At 43.3% G+C, this 20,969-nt stretch overlaps 1 protein-coding gene across 1 annotated transcript in view; it reads left to right on the plus strand.

The window, feature by feature from the left end:
- Positions 1 to 293: 293 nt before the first annotated feature.
- Positions 294 to 20,969, plus strand: part of jakmip3 (Janus kinase and microtubule interacting protein 3) — a gene marked incomplete at its 5' end in the record, with an annotated part of 36,128 nt that continues 15,452 nt past the window's right edge. Inside the window, 4 exons of the mRNA XM_083686938.1 lie at positions 294 to 428; positions 9,502 to 9,744; positions 11,343 to 11,585; positions 18,535 to 18,753. Of these exons, the coding sequence (XP_083543064.1) occupies positions 294 to 428; positions 9,502 to 9,744; positions 11,343 to 11,585; positions 18,535 to 18,753 (840 nt within the window). The remainder of the gene's footprint in view (positions 429 to 9,501; positions 9,745 to 11,342; positions 11,586 to 18,534; positions 18,754 to 20,969) is intronic.

Here is a 20,969-nt window from a genome sequence, read left to right on the forward strand (position 1 = left end):
GACAGCAGCCAACAGGCAGCGCCATCAGGTAGGGATTGGAGCCCAATGATCGGACTCCTGCTTGTCTACATCTCCTCGCAAGATACAAGAGTGCTTTAGCAATGCCTCCTACCTTGAACATCCCTATCTACAACTCCATCTTAGTTTTGTCTGTTTGTTGTTGTTGATTCCAGGTGGGAAAGAAGATGTAGCTGAGGACCCCGAGGGTGACAGAAGGCTGACACTAGCAACGCTCAGGTCGTCCCTGCGGGGGGGCTGTGGTTGGGGCCCGTGGAGCAGGCTACTGCTTTACCATGTCCAAGAAGGGGCCAGGGGCACGGGGCAAGGGCGAGAGGGCCGACACCATGGCCGCCCTGCAAGCCGCTAACGAGGAGCTGAGGGCCAAACTCACTGACATCCAAATCGAATTGCAGCAGGAGAAAAGCAAGGTGGGCACTTCAGACGACAGGAAAGGCACTGGTTTTTGGTGTTAAATAGAAATATGACACATTGTAATTGCATATTGACGCGGGTAAGAGGTTATTGTTATTGCACAAATGGGAATGTTTCTTTTCCACTTGTGTAATAACAAAATCCATTCAACTCCTTCAAGGGGCAATCAGGGACTGGTACATCCATTGTTTTACTTATAAATTAATAATATATAGACACTGATTCTTTAAGAATATGAATTATAAATGCATCATGAGCTTAGTTCAACGATCTTCCTTGAGAAGAACCCAAAATATTAGCTTGTTTCTAAGCAATGGAATTGTAAACAAACATGGTATAGCATGACAATTGCTTAAAACTATCATTTTGATCTCATGGATGGTCAAGTCTTGGATCCATCGCTCTGTCTATGAATTTGAGATTGGTTAAATTTCTCCAGCCCCATCCCTCAATTGTTTAACCAAAAAAGGGTGTTTGAATCCCAGATTGCCCTTTTACGAATGCAATTACAAATCAGTCACTATTGTACTATGATACAACATGTTAATGCAATGTTGTTACTAGAGTAATTACAGCATTGTTACACAGATATACAGCAACTTGTACACATCACAGAGCAATAAGAGAGACACAGGGGCAAGCAAGTCTGTGATTTTCCATACACGATAAAGAATTGAGTTCAAATTCGAATTCAACTAACCTCAGTTATGTGGCAATGAAATAATCTTGCAAGAGGATCTTGTGAATTCAGTCACATGATAGGAAATTTGGCAATAAATTATGAGTAATAATATAATATATAAGTAAAACCTCTAAATGCCTCCCATAAGCTGACATTCCATTCACTGTAGATAATGACTCCTCTCTATGTAAACGTTCTGCTATGAATGGTCTCCTGCATGTTTCAGTTCCACATGAGTCAGTAGGAGACATGAACATGCCATCACATCACAGATTGCCTATACATATCCCTGTCAGTTGAATCGCTGTATGATAGCCTGGTTCAATGTCAGTTAACTCTGCTGAATGACAGCTCCAGGAGCTAATGGTGTAGCTGGTCCATTACTGACATGTATGTGTGATTGTCTATGTGGTTAGAACCTTGCCCCAGGGGAGGTCTCACAGATCACAGAGCTGGATGGGCTGTACCCTGTCCATCCAGCTGTCAAAGTGACTGACATAGCTATTTTAAGAGATGAGAGCTGTTGGTGCAGGGTTCATGTTAATGTCATTTACTGTATGTACAGTCACCATAGACCGGCAGGAATTGGAGTTGTTGGATAATCCAACATGCCACTAGAATTGCCTTGTTTGTTTTGAGGACCATGCAGGGAAAATTACTCATCATTATTGAGCAATTTAAAGTGTATCATATTTATGTTTGGTTGATTAAGACACAAAACTCTTTTATCTGTGTTGCTATCCTACATGTTGCTATCCTACACTTGTACTGTCAACCCATGCACAGAAGAAGAAAATGACCGTATACCACGATATTTTAGACTACAGTGACTGCCTGCTAATAGTCAAAAAAGAGATTCAGACACAGGTAGATTTTCATGTATCCAATTAAAGCTGAGCAGGTGGTAGGTTTGTGAAGTACAAGGTGGGAGGACAGGACATTGTTGTGTGATTGAGTGGGTGGGGTGTAAGTCTGATATTCTATTGTTTGCACCCTGGTACCCTGTTAGGTGTGGGTGGTACCCATTATCAGGTTATTAGCACTAGCACTGCCTTGTGTGTTTGCTTTGATATGACCTGTGATGAATTTTATTCTCGACCAATCATCCTGAGTTATGAACTCAGCTTGGCTCTTGCACATCATTATTGACATGGGATATACCAGTGCTAATATGCTGTTATTTACACTTAATTTTACATGATATCATACATGTATCACGTATCTCTCCCAGTAGAGTGGTCGCTGGTTGTATGTGGTTGGAGGTGGGTTGGTTTTCAGTCGTTATCCCAATGTTATCCCTCAGAGCCCCAGTGTCTCTCAGAACTGGTCTCTGTAGACCTGGATCAATCAGGATAGACCAATGAAGACAGAGAGAGCCTCGGCAAAGATGTGAGCACTTGTATGGAATAGTCTATAGAGAACAGGCGTAGCCAAATGTAGAATGTAGGTTGAACAGGTGTTCAGAATATTTGATATTGGTTGCACTCTGCATTGTATCTGTATTCTGTGAGTTGTTTTGGAAGGTGGAGACCATGATTGGCTGGATTTTGAGGCTATAGTATACATCAGGGGTGCCCACACTTTTTCGGCTTGCGAGTTACTTTCAAAATGACCCGGTCAAAATGATCTACCTTCATTAAAAAATGCTAAATATATATTGCGAAATATATACATGCGAATGCATGGTGACACGTGACCCGTAGAAGAGAAGCGATCTCAGACTGGCCGCATTGTACGTCAATCAAGTGAAAAAAAGAAAATCAATGTCACGCGATCGACCCGCACTACTCTCGCGATCGACCGGTCAATCGTAATCGACGTATTGGGCACCCCTGGTATACATGGACAATACATCAACTACATGCAGTACCTATAGTTTAGATGTATCTTTACATGACCTTGGTCTCTCTTGGCTTTCTGCTTTTGGGTCTTACAGAATACAATGTAACTGTTGAATTTCTAAGTGAAGGGCAAATTATCCGGAATAATGTCTTTTTCTTTTCTGCGACTGCATGTCCTTGCGGTAATTGGGCAATTTTATTCTAAAAGGTTGACCACTGCTCAGCAGGAATCTCATTCGCTTCCCATTCTGGTTAATGGCTGGAAGACAAGAGCATTGGGTAACTTTGATCTGTCTGAGATGTTGTTTTTGCAGAAATGGCATATAGTGTATTCACTGGTGTATCTTCAGGGGTGAAAGGAGAGCACTATGCACATTGTAAAAAAAAAAGAAGAAGAAGAAATGTTGCTCCCAAACTTGATCTTTTCATAAAGAATGATGGTTACCTGACGAAGACCATGTCATACGACGAAGAAAATGTTGGTCGATACGTATACGTTTGTATCATTAATATTTATTGAAAGATCACGTTTGTGAGCAGCAAACAGGGAGTGTAGATATTACTTCTTTGTTATCTACTTCCAAATCACCAATGGCAACCAGAAATGGAAACCCAGAGTGCTGCAAAGACTGCTGGCACTTTACATTATGGCTCAGAAAAGGTGGGTAATAACATGGTAATAAACTACAGTCCACCATCCCGTTACATTACATTTACAGTGAAGTTATTTAGCTTTTATCCAAAGCGACTTACAATAAATACATTTGTCTAAGTAAGTGAATAAACTATAAGTAAAACCTTTGATAAGAACAAAGTAATTGTCTTTCTTGTTACTACTAACTACTGGTAACTATTGATAGTTAGCATGGTTATTACCATGTTACTACCCACTGAATCAGAGCTGTAATGTGAAGTGCTGCCTTGATGATAAAGGACAAAATGCATTGAAATGTGTGTTGACTCAAATAATAGCCCTGTGAAGATACCTGCGATGAACAAAACAATCGATTCCACACTAGCTTAGCTGGTGCTGGTTGGTGATTAATGTTTGTGTTCAGGGCTGGGCAGCACAGCAGAGACATCAGTGTGACTCAGGGGTTTTGCCCAGTCCTGCTGTGCACTACAGATGTTCTGTTACCCCCAGAAACACTACCATGTCAATGAGGCCATTGTAATGTCTAATGTTAGACTCACTGTCTGTGGAGGCAACGGGTTCTACTCCTTGTTGTTTCCCTTCAATGAACAATACTCTGCATGTATGACACAAGTTTTTGAACTCGGTGACATCCACGGGTTAACTCCATGTTAGTCAGCTATTATAGTACATAGCTAGCATTTTCTACGGTTTTACTAGCCTGTGTGTTTCATTCCTCGAGGTAAAATACCTACTGTGGACATCGCTGTTTCCACCATGTTATCTTCCATGTAGTTACTGTGTAGGCTTTTCAAATGTGTGTGGCTTTTTCTTTTGGCTCTAATTAACGTTACAGATGACTGGGTCACCGTCGGACACACATGGGATACTTACCCTCTGGCTTGCTGTACTGAATGACTCCAGCCCCCTGTGCTAGTTATAACTCACAGTGCATCTGGCACCTCATCTGTAATCTCATTTAACCCTAACCCCTCCAGAGGGCTGAAAATGGTTGTGTGTATGTACATGGTATACCTGAATTTTTCAGGTAAATCAACACTAATGAATATACAGCAACATTAGGAGTGGCCAAATCAACAGTTTGGTATATTCTGAGAGAAAAAGAATGCACTGTTGAGCTCGGCAACACAAAAAGGCCTGAATGTCCACAGAAGACAACAGTGGTGGATGATCGCAGGATCCTTCACATGGTAAAGAAAAACCCCTTCACAACATCTAGCCAAGTGAAGAGCACTCTCCAGGAGGTAGGCATATCATTATCCAAGTCTACCATAAAGAGAAGACTTCATGAGAGCAAATACAGAGGGTTCACCACAAGGTGCAAACCATTCATAAGCCTCAAGAATAGAAAGGCCAGATTAGACTTTGCCAAAAAACATCTAAAAAAGCCAGCCCAGTTCTGGAACAGCATTCTTTGGACAGATGAAACTAAGATCAACCTGTACCAGCATGATGGGAAGAAAAAAGTATGGAGAAGGCTTGGACCTGCTCATGGTCCGAAGCAGATCACATCATCCATAAAACACAGTGGAGGCAGTGTGATGGCATGGGCATACATGGCTTCCAATGGCACTGGGTCACTAGTGTTTATGATGTGACATAAGACAGAAGCAGCCGAATTAATTCTGAAGTGTTTAGGGATATACTGTCTGCTCAGATTCAGCCAAATTCAGCAAAGTTGATTGGAACGCACTTCACAGTACTGATGGACAATGACCCAAAACATACTGCGAAAGCAACCCAGGAGTTTTTTAAGGCAAAGAAGTGGAATATCACCTGATCTCAACCCAATCGAGCATGCATTTCACTTGCTGAAGACAAAACTAAAGGCAGAAAGACCCACGAACAAACAACAACTGAAAACAGCTGCAATAAAAGCCTGGCAAAGGAGGAAACCCAGCATTTGGTGATGTCCATGGGTTCCAGACTTCAGGCAGTCATTGCCTGCAAAGGATTCTCAACAAAGTATTACAAATTAACATTTTATTTATAATTGTTAATTTGTCCAATTATATTTGAGCCCCTGAAAATAGGGGACTGTGTATAAAAATGGTTGCAATTCCTAAACGTTTCATACAATATTTTTGTTCAACCCCTTAAATTAAAGCTGACAGTCTGCACTTCAATTGCATCTCGATTGTTTCATTTCAAATCCATTGTGGTGGCGTACAGAGCCAAAATTATGAAAATTGTGTCACTGTCCAAATATTTCCGGACCTAACTGCATAAGACAGTGGGCAGCAACGACCACCCATCCATAGTCAGTGGAACAATGGCCAACAGAGACAGAGCAGCTCTAACACCAACAGCATTGATGTAGACAGAGCAGTATGGAGTTTGATAGCTGCCAAAAGGTTGAACGAACATAATATTACGATCGTAAATAATTCCACACGTAAACCATGAAGTGCAGATGTAAAATCAGCACTGTAAACGTAAAAACTGCTTTGTAATCTTATTTCTGCAAATACAACCCCTCTGTTACGATTACTAACTTTTGTCAGTTATGTGGCACCTGCAAACAACACAAATCGTATGTACATACAAAGCTAGCAACATTAAGTGACTATTCTAAGCCAAAAGTAAGACATCTTCTCTCTCTAATTTCCAAAATAAAAGTCCAAGATTGTAGGCTACATCCAATTTAATGTCAGCAGCGTAGGCCTATGTAACACAGCAAAGGACTGTCGCTCTGAAAAAGGGGTAATGGGTAATCTGTAAATTAATATCATTAGCAGTGTTGTGTTTTTTTTTTTTAAAGGTTATTTTTTGGAGTGTGGTAGTCCCACACTCGTATTTTCCAGTTTTTATTGGATAGAGAAAGTAGAGAAAGACAGGAAAGGAAGGAGGAGAGGGTATGTCAGCAGGGCATGGGCCAGATTTGAATCCATGCCGACACAGGCATATGTGTGCACTGTAGGCCATGGTGGTAGACCACTGGCCATGTTGTATTGTATAGTACTCTACCTAACAACAAAGGGTGAGCTATACAGGGGAAGGGAGAAGATTGACACTATTTTCTATATGAAAGGAAGCCATCGAGGGAATAATGGAAGAAAGCTTAATGAATAGAAGGATTACAGAGTTAGGAGAGAGAGAGAAGAGTTTCAGGTGCAAGCAGAAGACGGCCAAACTCATATGGTAAAACCTGTACCAAGAGCCTGCATTTCCCCAAATCCTATCACAAACGAGGTTGGAAGGGTGTAGTGAAATATCTTGCCACAAAATTTGTATAGCATATACAGTATAGAGGTTTTTGTCTACACTACTTTAATTCATAATTTCATAACAAGCTGTATACCCAACAGGGTAGCCCTGCGTAAGTAATGGGATAGTGAAGCATTTTTCTTCTTTTTGCAAAAGTTCGGATTTGAAATCAAACAATTACTATATGGTTAAGATTCTCATGTATTTGTGTACATATTGGTTTTACCATTCAGAAATTACACCACTTTTTATGCGTAGTATTATCCTATTTCAGGGTCAGACAGGGACAGATTCAGGAAATATTCAAATTAAGCACTCATGTTTAGTATTTGGTCGACAATCCTTTACACGCAATAACTGCCTGAAGTCTGCGACCCACTAATGCTCTGCCAGGCCTGTACTGCAGTACTGCAGTCTCTTTGCCTAAAATCTTACAGAAAATGAAATGCATGTTCACTTGGATTTAAAACTGAAGATTGACTTGGCCAGTCAAGGACTTTCTGCTTTTTGGCCCAGAAAAACTCCCTGGTTGCTATGGCAGTATGTTTGGGGTCATTATCTTAGTGTATGATGAAGCGCATTTTTTGGAGGAATTTGCTTGTACTCGAGCAGACAAGATGTTTCTGTACGCTTCAGAATACATTCTGCTGCTGCTTTCAGCAGTAACATCAGTTAGCCAGTTATTATGGCAGCCATACATGCCCAAACCATAGCACTGCTTCCACCATGTTTCACAGATGAGGTGGTATGCTGTAAATCTTGGGCATGTCCTTTTTTCTCCAAACGTTCCTCTTGCAATCACTCTGGTCCATGATAATATTCGTCTTATCGTCCACAAGACCGTTGTTTGCCGATGTATTCTGCGGATGGTACTGTAGTCTTCGACACATTCACGCCTTCCTTCTGGAGAGGGTTCTTGATCTGTTGTTTTGGGGGGTTCTTCATTAGCATTTAATGAGCATTCTTTTGGTCATCCACTGTAGAAGTCTTCCGCGGCTTACCAGCCTGTTTGCAATTGCTGAGCTCACCAGTGCTATTTTTTCTTTTTAATAATGTCTCAAACTGTTGACTTTGGCAAGCCTAAGGTTTTGGCTATGTTTCTGTTATTTTCTGATTTTTCAGACTAATAATGGCTTCCTTGACTTTCATTGACACCTCTTAGGTCCTCATGTTGACAGATACCAATAGCAGACTCGAAAGGCAAACTCAAAGCCTACAGTCAATGCTAGACAGCTCTCTTATGCCTACACAAATGATGTGACGGAACACACCTAGCCAGAAACATCTGTCAAGTCAATTTTCCAATGCTTTTGGTGCCCTGAAATAGGGAAGTATGTATACAAATGGTTGTAATTTCTAAATGGTGAAACCAATCTGGAAAAAGAAAACATTGAATTCAAGCTGAGAATCTCTACTTTAACCTCGGGTATAGAGCTAAAAGAAGACAAAATGCATCCTCTTTCCAATACTTATGGAGGGCACTGTATCTACAGTCCAACACTTATCCCATTTAACTTGTTATTACTGCTATAGTAATGCAACAGCGAATAGAATACACAACATATTGTGAAGCTGTACCCTAGCCAAGTTAAAATGGTGACCTCAGAGAGTGTATGCAGTTGTTCAATGGGGAGTGTTTATAGGTCTATTTGATCTGGAAAGTCCACTCTCTTTCTCTTTCTCTGCAGCATTCTATAACCTTTTGTTTCTGGTGGCCGTACCCAGAGCAGAGTGATACAGCCTTGGTAGTCACGGTCAAAAAACAGGCTATTTGCGGTCAGCTCGGGGCTACACATGTCAGGTTTTGTTATGACACAGTATGACCCCAAATAAACCTGTGTGAGTTACTAGGGTGACACATACAATGTGCATTGGCTGCCGCGAGCCTAGCTGGAATTCCACTGCATATGACCCACGGTCTGAACAACCTCACCATGTATTTTCCTTATGTCGATTGACAGTAATGTGTAGATTGAAGGCCTGTGGGGACTTTAAGTTGAAGTTAATCCGACTGCATTTGTTGCATTTGATGTCTCGTGCTGCTCTCTGGTGTACAGCACTAGGAGACTGAAGATAAGGAAGGAGAGGAGAGGATTAGTGAGAGAGAGAGGTTAGGGAGGGGGGAGGGAGAGAGGGAAGGAGACAGTGACAGAAGAGGAGATGGATGAAGTCAGACAGATAGAATAGAGGGAACGAGACAGAGAGAGACAGAGAGAGAGAGAGAGAGAGAGACAGACAGACAGACGGACGGACAGACAGACGGACAGACAGACAGACAGACTCAGTCTTACGGGAAGGAGACAGAGAGGTGAAGAGAGGGAAGATGAGTTTTGTGATGTGTCATACAGGACTCTCTCTCTCTCTCTCTCTCTCTCTCTCGTGTGTGTGTGTGTGCGCGCACGCATCTGATTTGTCTTATGCTTGCTCTCTCCTATCGGTCTTGTCTCCTCTCTCTCCCCAGGGCGGAGTGAGTTCCCAAAAGCTTCATAGCACTACAATCATCTTAAGTGGGTTACGGGAGAAAGACGATCTTAGTTCTCTGAAGCTTTCAGGAATCTCATCCCAGATCATTAAGCTAGTGTGTCTGTGTCTGTGTGTGTGTGTGTGTGTGTGTGTGTGTGTGTGTCAACCTAAACCCCTTGTTACATCTCCCCCCCCCCCCCCCCCCCCCCCCCCCCCCCTAGGTAAGTAAGCTGGAGCGGGAGAAAACCCAGGAGGTGCGTCACGAGCAGCACCGGACCACAGTGGCGGTGACGGAGCTGAGGGCCAAGCTCCACGAGGAGAAGGTCAAGGAGGTGCACGGCGTTCGCGAGAACCTCCTACGCCAGCACGAGTCGGAGCTGATGCGCGTCATCAAGATCAAGGACGGCGAGATCCAGCGGCTGCAGGGGCTGGTCTATGCACTGCGCGACGGCTCTGCCGACAAGGTCAGAACGTACGGAGAACACAACGCCATTCTTAACAGAGAGAGATTACTGCCGATATGATCGTCAATAAACAGAGTACGACTCACAAATGTGTACCATGATCCGCAAACAAAAAACACAAAGCACACATATAATTGAAGACCTACCTCTTAACTGTCCCTCCTAAAGACCTCTTCACCCCCACTACCCCCTTGTACAAGTTTCTCTCTTGTTAATAATAATTTATTGACTGATGGATAGATGATTCACTTACTTAAACAAATGTATTTGACAAACATCTTTGCAAAGTTATAAATAAAAGGGTAATACTTTACGTTAAGGTCCCATTTGGGTTTATAAATGGTTTATAATTTGTTAATAAATCACTTATAACCAGTTTATTATTCAATTATAAACCATTTACAAACAGTTATAACTCAATAGTTTAGATTGTTCAATATTCACTTGGTGCTTCCCAAATCGGGAGCTTGCTATCAGGAACCAGTTATTATTGCTTTATAAATGCACTTATAAATGCTTTGAAAACTAACCCTGCAAAATCATGCAACATTATTTGCAATGGTTGCACAGTTGGGAAATTGTATTTGCTAGTTTTTATACTGGATTTGTTTAATTATGGGTGTAATTACTCTTAATGAATGTAATCTATCTATCTATGCCTCTGTCCTAGCTTTTTCACTTTGACTTTGCATGATTACTTAAATGGTTAGGGTTTTAGAGTCAACCCAAGGATCTTGTCATCTACCTGTGGCATAGCTGTTATTCTGTGTTTATACTTTTTCATAACAAAGACGACCAAAATTGATGTCTTTGTGACTTCATGCCACCCTCTGAGTATAAACTGTAGTAAAACATCTATGGTATAAACCAATTTAACGAGAAAGGACGTTTTGCAGAAGCCTTTCCAGCCTTTAGCTTCTGCCAAGACATTCTCGTGAAATGGAGATAGTCAACTGAGATAAAGCCAATGCATTTGTGGATCATTTCTCTATAAACACTCAGAATGTTAGTGGCAAAATTCTGCTAAGAAATTAAAGCACATACGCGAATGCACAAATGCTAAAGTGTTGTATTGAAATTAGTGGATACCTACACAAATCAATGCTTTTGTTCATAACACTGTTTGTTACTGCTTTTGTTTCTATTTTATTCACAGATTATATTTATTCACAAATTTAGCCATATATACAAATTATTTTGCATGTATTAAAATAATGTTTGTGTGTGGATAGTCAATTATATTTGTGCTTTGTGTTTTTTTGTTTGCGGATTATGGTACACAATTTATTTACATAATAATATGGAGTTACTATTTATTTACAATAATATTTACATAAATCTATCTCCATAAGAAAGGGCATTTGTTTTTTTTCTCTGAAAAGTTCTGTCGCTGAACCCTGACTAGAGCTCATCTGACAAGATGCGTTTTGAGTAGCATAGTTGGTGATTTGTTTCTTTGGTGTGTGTGATGTGATGTCTCACTCTGCTATCTGGCGCTGTGTGTGTGTACATTTATGTGTTTCTGTGTGTGTGTGTGTGTGTGTGTGTGTGTGTGTGTGTGTGTGTGTGTCCACTTCGCTCCAACTCCAACAACAAAGGTGAAGACGGCGCTGTTGGCCGAGGCGCGGGAGGAGGCTCGGCGCGGGTTCGAGGGCGAGCGGAGCCGACTGCAGCAGGAGATCGGGGAGCTGAAGGGCGCCAGGCGGCAGGTGGAGGAGGCCCTGGGCGTGGCCGTGCAGGCCGACAAGACCAAGGCGGCGGAGATCCGCACCGTCTTCCACCTCCACCAGGAGGAGATCAGCCGCATCAAGAGGGAGTGTGAAAGAGAGGTCCGCCGACTGGTACGCTTCCTTCTAATCCCGTCCATGCTCACATCTCTAGATGTATCATTAAAGTGTACCTTTGAGTTCCCAATCAACCCCTAGCCCCTACACACTTGTTGTGATCCGAGAAGATTGTAAGTGAAATGGAAGTGGTTTAACCTCTTCTGCTGAATGCCCTATATGACTAATTTCCGCCTAAAAAACCAGACCCAAACTAACCTGCTGAGAACATTAGAAATATGATGATCAGATGCAAAAGCAGGATGCCATTTGATATCTAACACCAGTAGCCTTTCCTGAGATACAAAGACTTTGGTTAGCACCCTAAGCTAATGCCTAGGCTTTAGCTCTGTGGAGTTACATTGTATTGTGGAGCATAGAAGACCTGTCATTTATCCAACAGAGGAAAAGATCCAACAGAGGACAAGACAGAGCTCACTTCCATATTGCTTACACCTAACCCTAACCCTAACCCAATCCTCTCAGATGAACACAACTGCTATAGCGCTACTGTCTGATTGGGGACTCTCTAGCTAGGGTACATATCATTGACCCTGTCACATTGTGTACCCATTGGATGAATGAAGATGTAATGGGGGGTGGATGAGTGTCTGACGTGTGGCGGGTTTTATGGGAGTTGTAGTAAGTGGCGATGAGGCGACTGGCGATGAACGATGAGCAGTTTGCCCTTTCTCTTTCGTGTGAGCAGCCTGCGCAGGTCTACCTCCCCCCCCGGGCGGGGCATCACTCTGCCAGGTCAGTGGGTAGCAGTGGCAGCCATTCCTGCTGCCTGGTCAGTCATCCGTGGGGGTGAAATATGGATGTGTGCCCCTCTGAATTGCACTGCTGGCTCCAGCAGTGGTAGAGCTGCTCAAAGAGAGAGATGTACAGTAATCTTAGGCGACTCTAAGCCTGTCTGATGCAATGAAAAGCTTTTCTGTTGCTATGTTGGTATCTGGTAGCGTAGCAACCGTATCCTCAGCTTTAGCTCAGATCAGTTCTCCTTGGATCAGTTTATTAGTAGATTCAAGTCTGAATTATATTTCGGCTTCACCAGTGCAGACTGGATATGGGTGGAGGATGGGCTCGTTGTAATGCATGGAATGATGCGTCATGCTGAATTCAAAGACGGTTTAGAATCAACCTAGTACACATTGCAAGACTCTTTGGTGTGTTGAGTCTTTTCCCTGCAGACACTGTAAAACGTAGGTCTTTTTTTGTAGGGGTCGAAACACCTCTGTAGGAGTGCGGGTAGTCTGTTGTTTTTCGCTGACTACACGCGCACACAAAAATCGAGCAATTTAGTATGAAGTGATGGGATCTGTTAACAACGGATAAGGTCATAACACTGGATAATGTAATAACGTGTCATAATGTAATAACTTATTGTAACGTAAGGATGCAGTGTTATTATGTTGTACTATTATGCGCGTGTAGTGCCCCGACACAGCCTCAGAGTTTGCCGAGACAGCGAAACACCTGAATGAAATGGGCGGTCCTACTCGTGTTGTTCAGTGTGAAAGACCTATTGATCGGCCGGCTCCCTCTCCGTCCTGTATCTGCTGACAATAACAGCAAACAATGTCCCCTCATTGTTAGTCCTAATCATAGAACGGTGCTTAGCAGACAGGCTAGCAAGAGGTAGGGCACGCCAAGGTGAGGGCTACGCTAGTGTTGCCACGTGGGTTCTGCTGGCACGTGGGGAGGAAGGGAGGAGTGGGAGAGAGGTAGGGGAGTGCGAGATGAGGGGGGGGGTGAGAGGGAGAGGGAGAGGGGGGAGAGATGAAAGGTAGAGGAGGCGAAAGAGAGAGAGACAGAGAGAGGGAGGGCGAGAAGGGCGATGAGAGTGAGGGAGAGAGAAGGGGGGTAAGAAAGAGGGGAGGGGGTGGGGTGATGAGAAGGAGGAGATAGGGAGAGGAGGAGGAGAAGAGGGAGAGGAGGGTGGAGCTCTAGAGAGCGTGCTATGACATCACCACAGTCCAGAGATGAAAGAAAATGGAAATCACCAATTAAAGGAGAATGTTTTAAAAACTGAGATGCTTATTCTCTCCTATTGCTTTTAAACATGAATATTCACTCACTACAATGTGAATGGCATACTGAGGACAGTGGACAATGACTCTAAGGCAAATTGAATGGAGATAGACAAGACAGACATCTGTAGAATAATGCAGACTATTCTTGCCTTGATTTAGTGCTGTTCCTAATAGGGAGTTCTATTTGAGGGTATGAATGAATAGAAGCTTGGACTCCAAATAGACTGTGGATTTGTCTCTGCTAAGGAATGAGACTCCATATTCAGTGAGCAAACACAGAGCACAGTCCCGAGCAAGGAGAGGCATGGTGGTTTCCAATTGTCGAGGAACTCAAAGGATCTAGTCATAATGAATGGGCTTCAGAACATGACTTTCATCAGCGAAAACTGGCTAATTTGCATGTTTCATTATTTTTGTTGTGAAGACTTGGGCTCGGAAGCAGTGTTTTCCTGGGGGTGAAGGATGATGCACATCGGTAGTGAAGAGTTAGAAAGGCCCTGTCAGCAGTTAGGCTAGTGAGCGCCTAATTCTATTAGTTCTTCTGGACCTTGGGTATCTGAACGCTGCTGGATATCATACATATATTTAATGATGCTTCCCAACCATTTTGTGTCATGTAATACCATATTGAACTCTCTCTAATCTAAAGTACAACAATTATGTATTGTGTCTGAGAGATATTATTAATAACATGGAGTTTTAGCCATAGATCGATCAAGTATCATGGTCGTTAATTCACTTATTTTTCAAGTCTAGTTTTTAGTTTTTTTGTTTTTTTTAGAAATATTGATTTATGGCCATTTGTGGCTCATTCTTTTCAATTGGGAATGTTTCTAAATGTCAGACCAGCATGAATACTGGCAAGGCGCTCTCACCAGGCACTGGACCTGAATAGCAGATCTGCCGTATTCTCTGCAACGTTTCTGTACAGCCCTTCATCTGGCATGGAGTCAACGCAAGCAGCTTTCCTTGCAAACCAGCGAGCTCATTTCAGCGGGAGTTTCATTTCACATTTGATCAAGATTTACTTTGATATTCTAGAGGTGACACTGTATTTTCAAAAAGAAACGTACGTGTTATTTTCCATTTCAAATAAATAACACACACCAGCACGTATGACAGTTTGAGTTTGAATTTTTTTTTTGATTTCCCAAGAATGATTGTCGACATTATATTTTCTTCTGACACAGACTACATAACAAATTAATTAGTGGTTTTGACATGGTAATAGTTAAAAGCGTAGGAGAGCCAATACTGTCTGGACTTGAGATAAGAGCTGGAACAGGATTAGTTGCAGCGAGACCTCCTACCCTTGCTAGTCAAAGATAATGGAGCTGTGGAACAATTATGTCTGGGAATGTCGTTTGGTGTCTGGAAGTGTAGGCCTTCATAATGGCACACAATAGTGAACTGAACCCTTTCAATGACTTGAATTTGGAATTGTATTCATATTACACTTTTCATTAAAAGCAAAAATCTCAAAGTGCTGAGTGCTCATCCGGCGAGATGGAGGAGAGGCAAAGTGTCCTTTCATTGACAGAATCCTTCATCTAATAATGACCAAAAACGGCCTTTTAAGTCCGAAATTATGGCTTGGAAAGGACAAGAAATTCAAAATGAGCACCACCACCCATAACTTCACCTATGCACTAACAAGGTTTTCCAGCACAAAGCTTTGATACCTGCTCAGTGCTGTATGTTGGTCTACTGTTCTTCAAACAAGAGTACAGTACTCACCACTGGACAGGTTGCTTAGGATTCAAAGCTTCTCTCAAACAGCCTAATTCACACTCTTCAGAGTGATAATACAAACCCATAGAGGTCAGGCTGCATACAGAAGAATATGCAGGCCAGTAATCCATAGAATAGGTCTGTTGTGCCCTACCTAAAACCTCAGTCCTATACTCTATCAGTCCTAAAAGTCAACCCTGGATGCTGATTTAGGGGCTTCTGCACCGCTGTCTAAGACAAAAGGCTAAGGAAACACTGATGCAAGTCTCAGTTTGAGCTGCTTGTAAATGCCAAGCAGTACACAGAGCCACAGACAGGGAGATAAAAGCCTCTGAAAACTCTCATCTTGAGAGCCTGCAGATGGTTGCAGCAAATCAGATTTGTAAAGAACACAGTCGATGCCAGCTGGTGGAATCATCAGACTCCCAAGTCATATGTCAGTCTGCTGTGAAGTGTGTGGTGCTGTATGCCCATGTTACAGTGGCTGTTTGGAAATGTCAGCGCCAGGCTTTTATATCTGAACCAAGGATTAACCTCAAGATCACATCTCAGATCTGGAGCACCGGGCGTTGAGATTGATTTACTAAAATAGGCTTCACTGCAGTGTACTGTAGAAACAAGAGTGGTCAACCAATTGACAGCCTCTCTACCTGCAGTGTCCAGTAGCAGGCTAATCCCTTAAGTCACTCACAAAAAAAGGAATAGAAAGCACTCCAAATCTTGAAAATAAAGGACAAAAAAAGCCAACCCTAATTCATCACCTTTTGTGTTGTTGTTGTTGTTGTTGTTGTTGTTGTTGTTGTTGTTGTTGTTGTTTTCCTCTGCCGGTGATTGACGGCTCTCAGCATTAGCTCAACCTGCTAAGACTCAGAGGGGGAGAAGGCAGGTCGATGCGACAGTAGACACAACAGGATGGGGGGGGGATAGAGAGAGAGAGACAGAGAGGGAGGGGGGGGGGGGGGTGGGCGCCATTGATCCGTGCCAGAGGGCCTGTCTCCCTTCATCTAGAGCCCCTTCATGCAGGCCAGGCACAGTCTCCCGGGGCTACGCTGATCACCGTGGAAACGCCCTCCTCGCTCGTTGGTGCTGCTGGCAACGGCTCGTTGGGTATCATCTGGGGCATCATCGCCAGCGCGATGAGTCATGTTTTCACACCATGGCCCACCCAACGATTCATGGTCTATGTGGGTGGGATAAACACTTTGATACCCAGGGATGTTTTTTTACAATGTAATTCATACTGTGTGTGTGTGTGTGTGTGTGTGCGTGTATGTGTGTGTGTGTGTGTGTGTGTGTGCGCATTTTAGCTGTTGTCCAGTGTAGTTTCCAGTGTAGTTTAGTTGCTGTGCCAACAGTTTGAGTCTGGTATTGTTCCAGTGTCTAATCCTGATATATTTCACCTGTTACATTTCTGACAACAGTAATACTATTTTTGCTCTAACAGCGTGGGACAGCAGGGAGAGTTCTATCTCATTCAATAACTGCATGAATGACTGACGTCATCAGTTTAGACAAATAACAACGCAGTACTCTTTTTCTGTTCCACGTTCCATGGTGTCCTGTAGTCTCAGCTGTGGTGAGAGATGCATGGGTACATTGGTTCTTCCCTTTAGGTTTATTTATAGTGTGGCTTAGATCTTTATTGGTCCACGAAAACTTGATTAGAAAAGCAGTGAGGCTGTGCATTTGGCTTATTTACACATTCAGATCTGTCACCAAAATGCCATTTAGTTGGTCGTCATAGATTGTCCCTCTGAGGACTTCAATGAATAATTATCTTCTTGCCGTCTTGAATTCCGGGAAAAGCTCAGGCTAAAGATTGGAATGTTACTCATGTATAATACAGCGGCAGTAAGAAATAATGGTCTGTGTGGGAGATGAGGAAATGGAGAGTGTGAATGCGGGTGTAAAAAGATCCTGAGAGGTGCCTAGTTATCGAGGTGAGTACGTTATGGAGAGAGAGACGTGGGCGATAAAAGACTGGAGGTTATCGATGTCGCTCTCAGAGAGCTACCCACGGGGCACTCCTGTGGGATGTGTGTGTGTGTGCGCACGCATGTGTGTTTGCCTGCTTGTATGTTTGTGTGTGCTAGTCTGTGTGTGTGTGTGTGTGTGTGTGTGCCTGCCTGCTTGTTTGTGCGTGCATGTCTGTGTGTGTGTGTGTGTGTGTGTGTGTGTGTGTGTGTGTGTGTGTGTGTGTGTGTGTGCGTGTGTGCGTGCAGGCGTGTTTGGATTTTCAGCCATGAAAGGACTGTACCGAACCTCTGAGCAGAGTGTTACAGTTCAGAGCTGTGTTACAGTACTCTTCAGTCCCTGAATGGACAAGCAGACGGGATTTCATATTACCTGCAGTAATATTACCTGCATATTACCTCCACTCTGAAAGGTATGTGGGGAATACTGAGAAATGGCCGCTGTTCACTTTCTTATCTGTGTTACTGCACCGGCGTTGTGATTCTTGTCTCTGGTACTTCCACCGAAATAAGCATGAGTAAGTATTGCTGTTATATTCGTAAACTGTTTCATACTGAAGTATAGTCAACTCCTGATGCAGGGGTATGGAACTGTTGCGAATGTGTGCTTTAAACCTGAGCAGAGAAATAATCTGGAGCAAATACAGAGAATGTGTTGGAATTGGGACTGGGGAACTGAACTTCGTCAGTGTTTTCCATAATGCAAGAAGTTGAATGGAAGATGTTCAATGTACTTATACCATAACATGTGACTACAATGACAAAGTGGTGTTTGTTGCATGTGGTTACTTGCTGCGAGACTAACATTGGATATTTGTCCATCATTCGTCAGGAGAGACTCAGTAGGCCTAGATGTTGATGTTGTTGTTGTTGTTGTTGTTGTTATCGTTGTTATCGTTGTTATCGTTGTTATCTCAAGGTATCCTGATTGTGTTTCTGATCCTTAGAGAAAGGATGCAGGCAGCTGCTGCTGTGTGATAGTAAATCAATTTGGGCGGGGCATGCAGCTGGCCTTGCCGACAGGTTTCCATGGTGATGGCCGAAATGAACAGTTGCCTACGTGTGCGCGACGGTGTGCGTGTGCGTGTGTGTGTGTGTGTGCGCGTGTGTGTGCGCGTGTATGCTCGCTCGTGTGTGTATGTGTGCGCACATGTCTGACGGCGTATGCTCGCGCCCGTGTGTGTGTATGTGTGTGTGTGACTATACTCTGTTCCCCCTCCTTTGTAGATGGATGAGATTAAGGTAAAAGACAGAGCATTCTACATGCTGGAGAAGGCGTTGGGTATCCAAGCCGGCCACACTCAGAGGCTGCAGCTCCAAAAGGAGGCAGTGGATGTGCAGCTGGCCCAGTTCAGAGAGGCCGAGCGCCATCTCCAGGGCCCCAAACGAGAGAGCCCCTCTTATGCCAGTGGTGCAGGAGACCCTTCAGAGCGCACAGGAAGCCCTGTAAGAAACCTCTCCTCTACTTCCTCTTCCACTTCTCTCTCTTCCGCTTCTAGACACAGATGGAGCTCAACACTCTTAGAAAAAAAAAAGGGGTGCTTCGGCCACCCCCCTGTCGAAGGAGCCTTCGAAGAACCCTTTTCCGGCGGTATGCCACCTCCCTGTGGAAAGGGGGCTTCTGTTCCGCGGAACCGAAATATGGTTCTACTGTACATGGAACCGAAAAGGGTTTTTCAAAGGGTTCTCCGACAGGGACAGCGGTAGAAGAGTTTTTGGTTCACGGCCAAACCTTTTTTTTTTTCTTTTTTTTCTTTTTTTCTAAGAGTGCACTGGCTTCACCTGGCTGATTCTAGTAGATGTAGATTATAGTTGCTTCGCTTCCCCTTCTGTTCCACCCGGCTTGCACTTAGATGTAGCCTAGCTTCTCCCTAGCCTCGCTCGCCCTCTCCACTCTCATCTCTGCTGCGTGTACAGCGTACATGTAGCCTAGCCTCTCTCTCACCTGCTATCAACTGTAGCTGTTTCTAAACATAGATGTACTGCAGAGGAGGCTGGTGGAAGTAGAAATCGGAGGAGGGGCTCTTTGTAATGCATGGAATGGAATGAGGAATTCCATTCCAGTTTGATACCATTCCTCATTCTCATGCATTACAATGAGCCTGGCCTCCGATGTCTTCCTCCACCAGCTTTCACTAAATAACAGTACTGTAGATTAGCCTCTCTCTTATCTACCACCCAATTGCTTCTAGCCACTCCCTTCGCTTCCACCTACCTGCTTCTACTGTAGATGGGTAGATGCTAAGTGGGATCCTTGGGACGACCCTACCCTTAACCTCAACCCTAACCCTATCCCAAACCCTCACCCTAACCTTAAACTTTACCCATATCATAAGCCTAAACTTAACCATCACCCTTACCTAACCCTAACCTTAGCCGTTTTAAATCTTCATAACTTCAGTGGGATGACATCAGAATCGGGCCATCCCAGCGATCCCAGTGAGCGTTTACCATCTAGATGTGCATGCAGTAGCCTAGTCTCTTCCTGTCATTGTTTTTCTTTACTAACACTCCGTACATGGACTTGTTGATTTTTTTTACAGTCTGAAGTCTAAGTTATATAGATACACTTTACCGAATCTGCACAAACTTCTGGGCTCGAGCTTTTACCCCGTGCGCATGACATTAGTGTATTTGCCGCTTTGCAAGTCTTTTTTCGATACATTGTATGTATTTTCTTTGGTGTGCAGTTTTTTGTTTATGTCTTTGCAACATGCAATAATATAGAATGCAAAACAATACTGTGTGTTGGTTGTAGCATTGCACTTCTAGTATGACAACACGCTCCCCCCCAACACTCCTTGTTTTTTCCAGTGGCAGACGTTCAAGTTTCCTTCTAAACATTAGCCAAAGCAACTAGATACACCCGTAACAGACCAACACACTCTGTGCCAGGACATCTAAGGAAACAAGCACTATCTCTTCCTCCCTTCCTCCACACAGCACATAATAGTATCCTGCTGTCTCACGGTCTGTTCCACCCACTCACCCCCCTTCCTTCCTACTGTACAAATGCTTTTAAATAAAGTTTGCTTTGATTTGAAGGCCACAGTAACCCTGTAAGGATAGAGGGCTGTAACTAACCACATATTTTTACAGAGAGTTTTTCCAACCTCTCTGCTGTAACCCCTGGGCATTTATTGTGCATATTTTCCCTGTTTGCCTGCATGTTGTGGTAGCTACTGTATTTCGGTTCCTTTTGGAGTTCTGTCTCTTCCCTTGTGGCACAACAGAATCAAAATGGGGTTATTTTTCCACCAAATGTTGTTTTGCGACCACATGGGGGTTGTACTAGCATGCAGAATGTTCTATACTTAGATTACAGTGGAGTCATTAGCATTTAATAATGACTGCATTCTTATGCTGTTGCTGCATATGGCGTCATGAAATGTTTGGCACATTTCGTGTTGCTTTTTTTGTGCTGATTGATTTTGGTTGGCTTACGTAGCCTCTGCAATAAGCAATACAACCGCAAATACAAGCTATTCTCAAAACATTTTGGCTTGATATATTTGAATATTTGCCCATTGTTGAAGGACGTCTCCTGCACCACTGAATGAGGAACCCTTGAGAAGAGTTGAGATGTTGATCATGATCAACTTATGAATATGTATATTTCTCTTGGAATATCCAAAACAGTGGCTTCAAAGACTGCTAAAGCG

The sequence above is a fragment of the Argentina silus genome (genome assembly GCF_951799395.1).
Source record: "Argentina silus genome assembly, chromosome: 16".
NCBI lineage: Eukaryota > Metazoa > Chordata > Actinopteri > Argentiniformes > Argentinidae > Argentina > Argentina silus.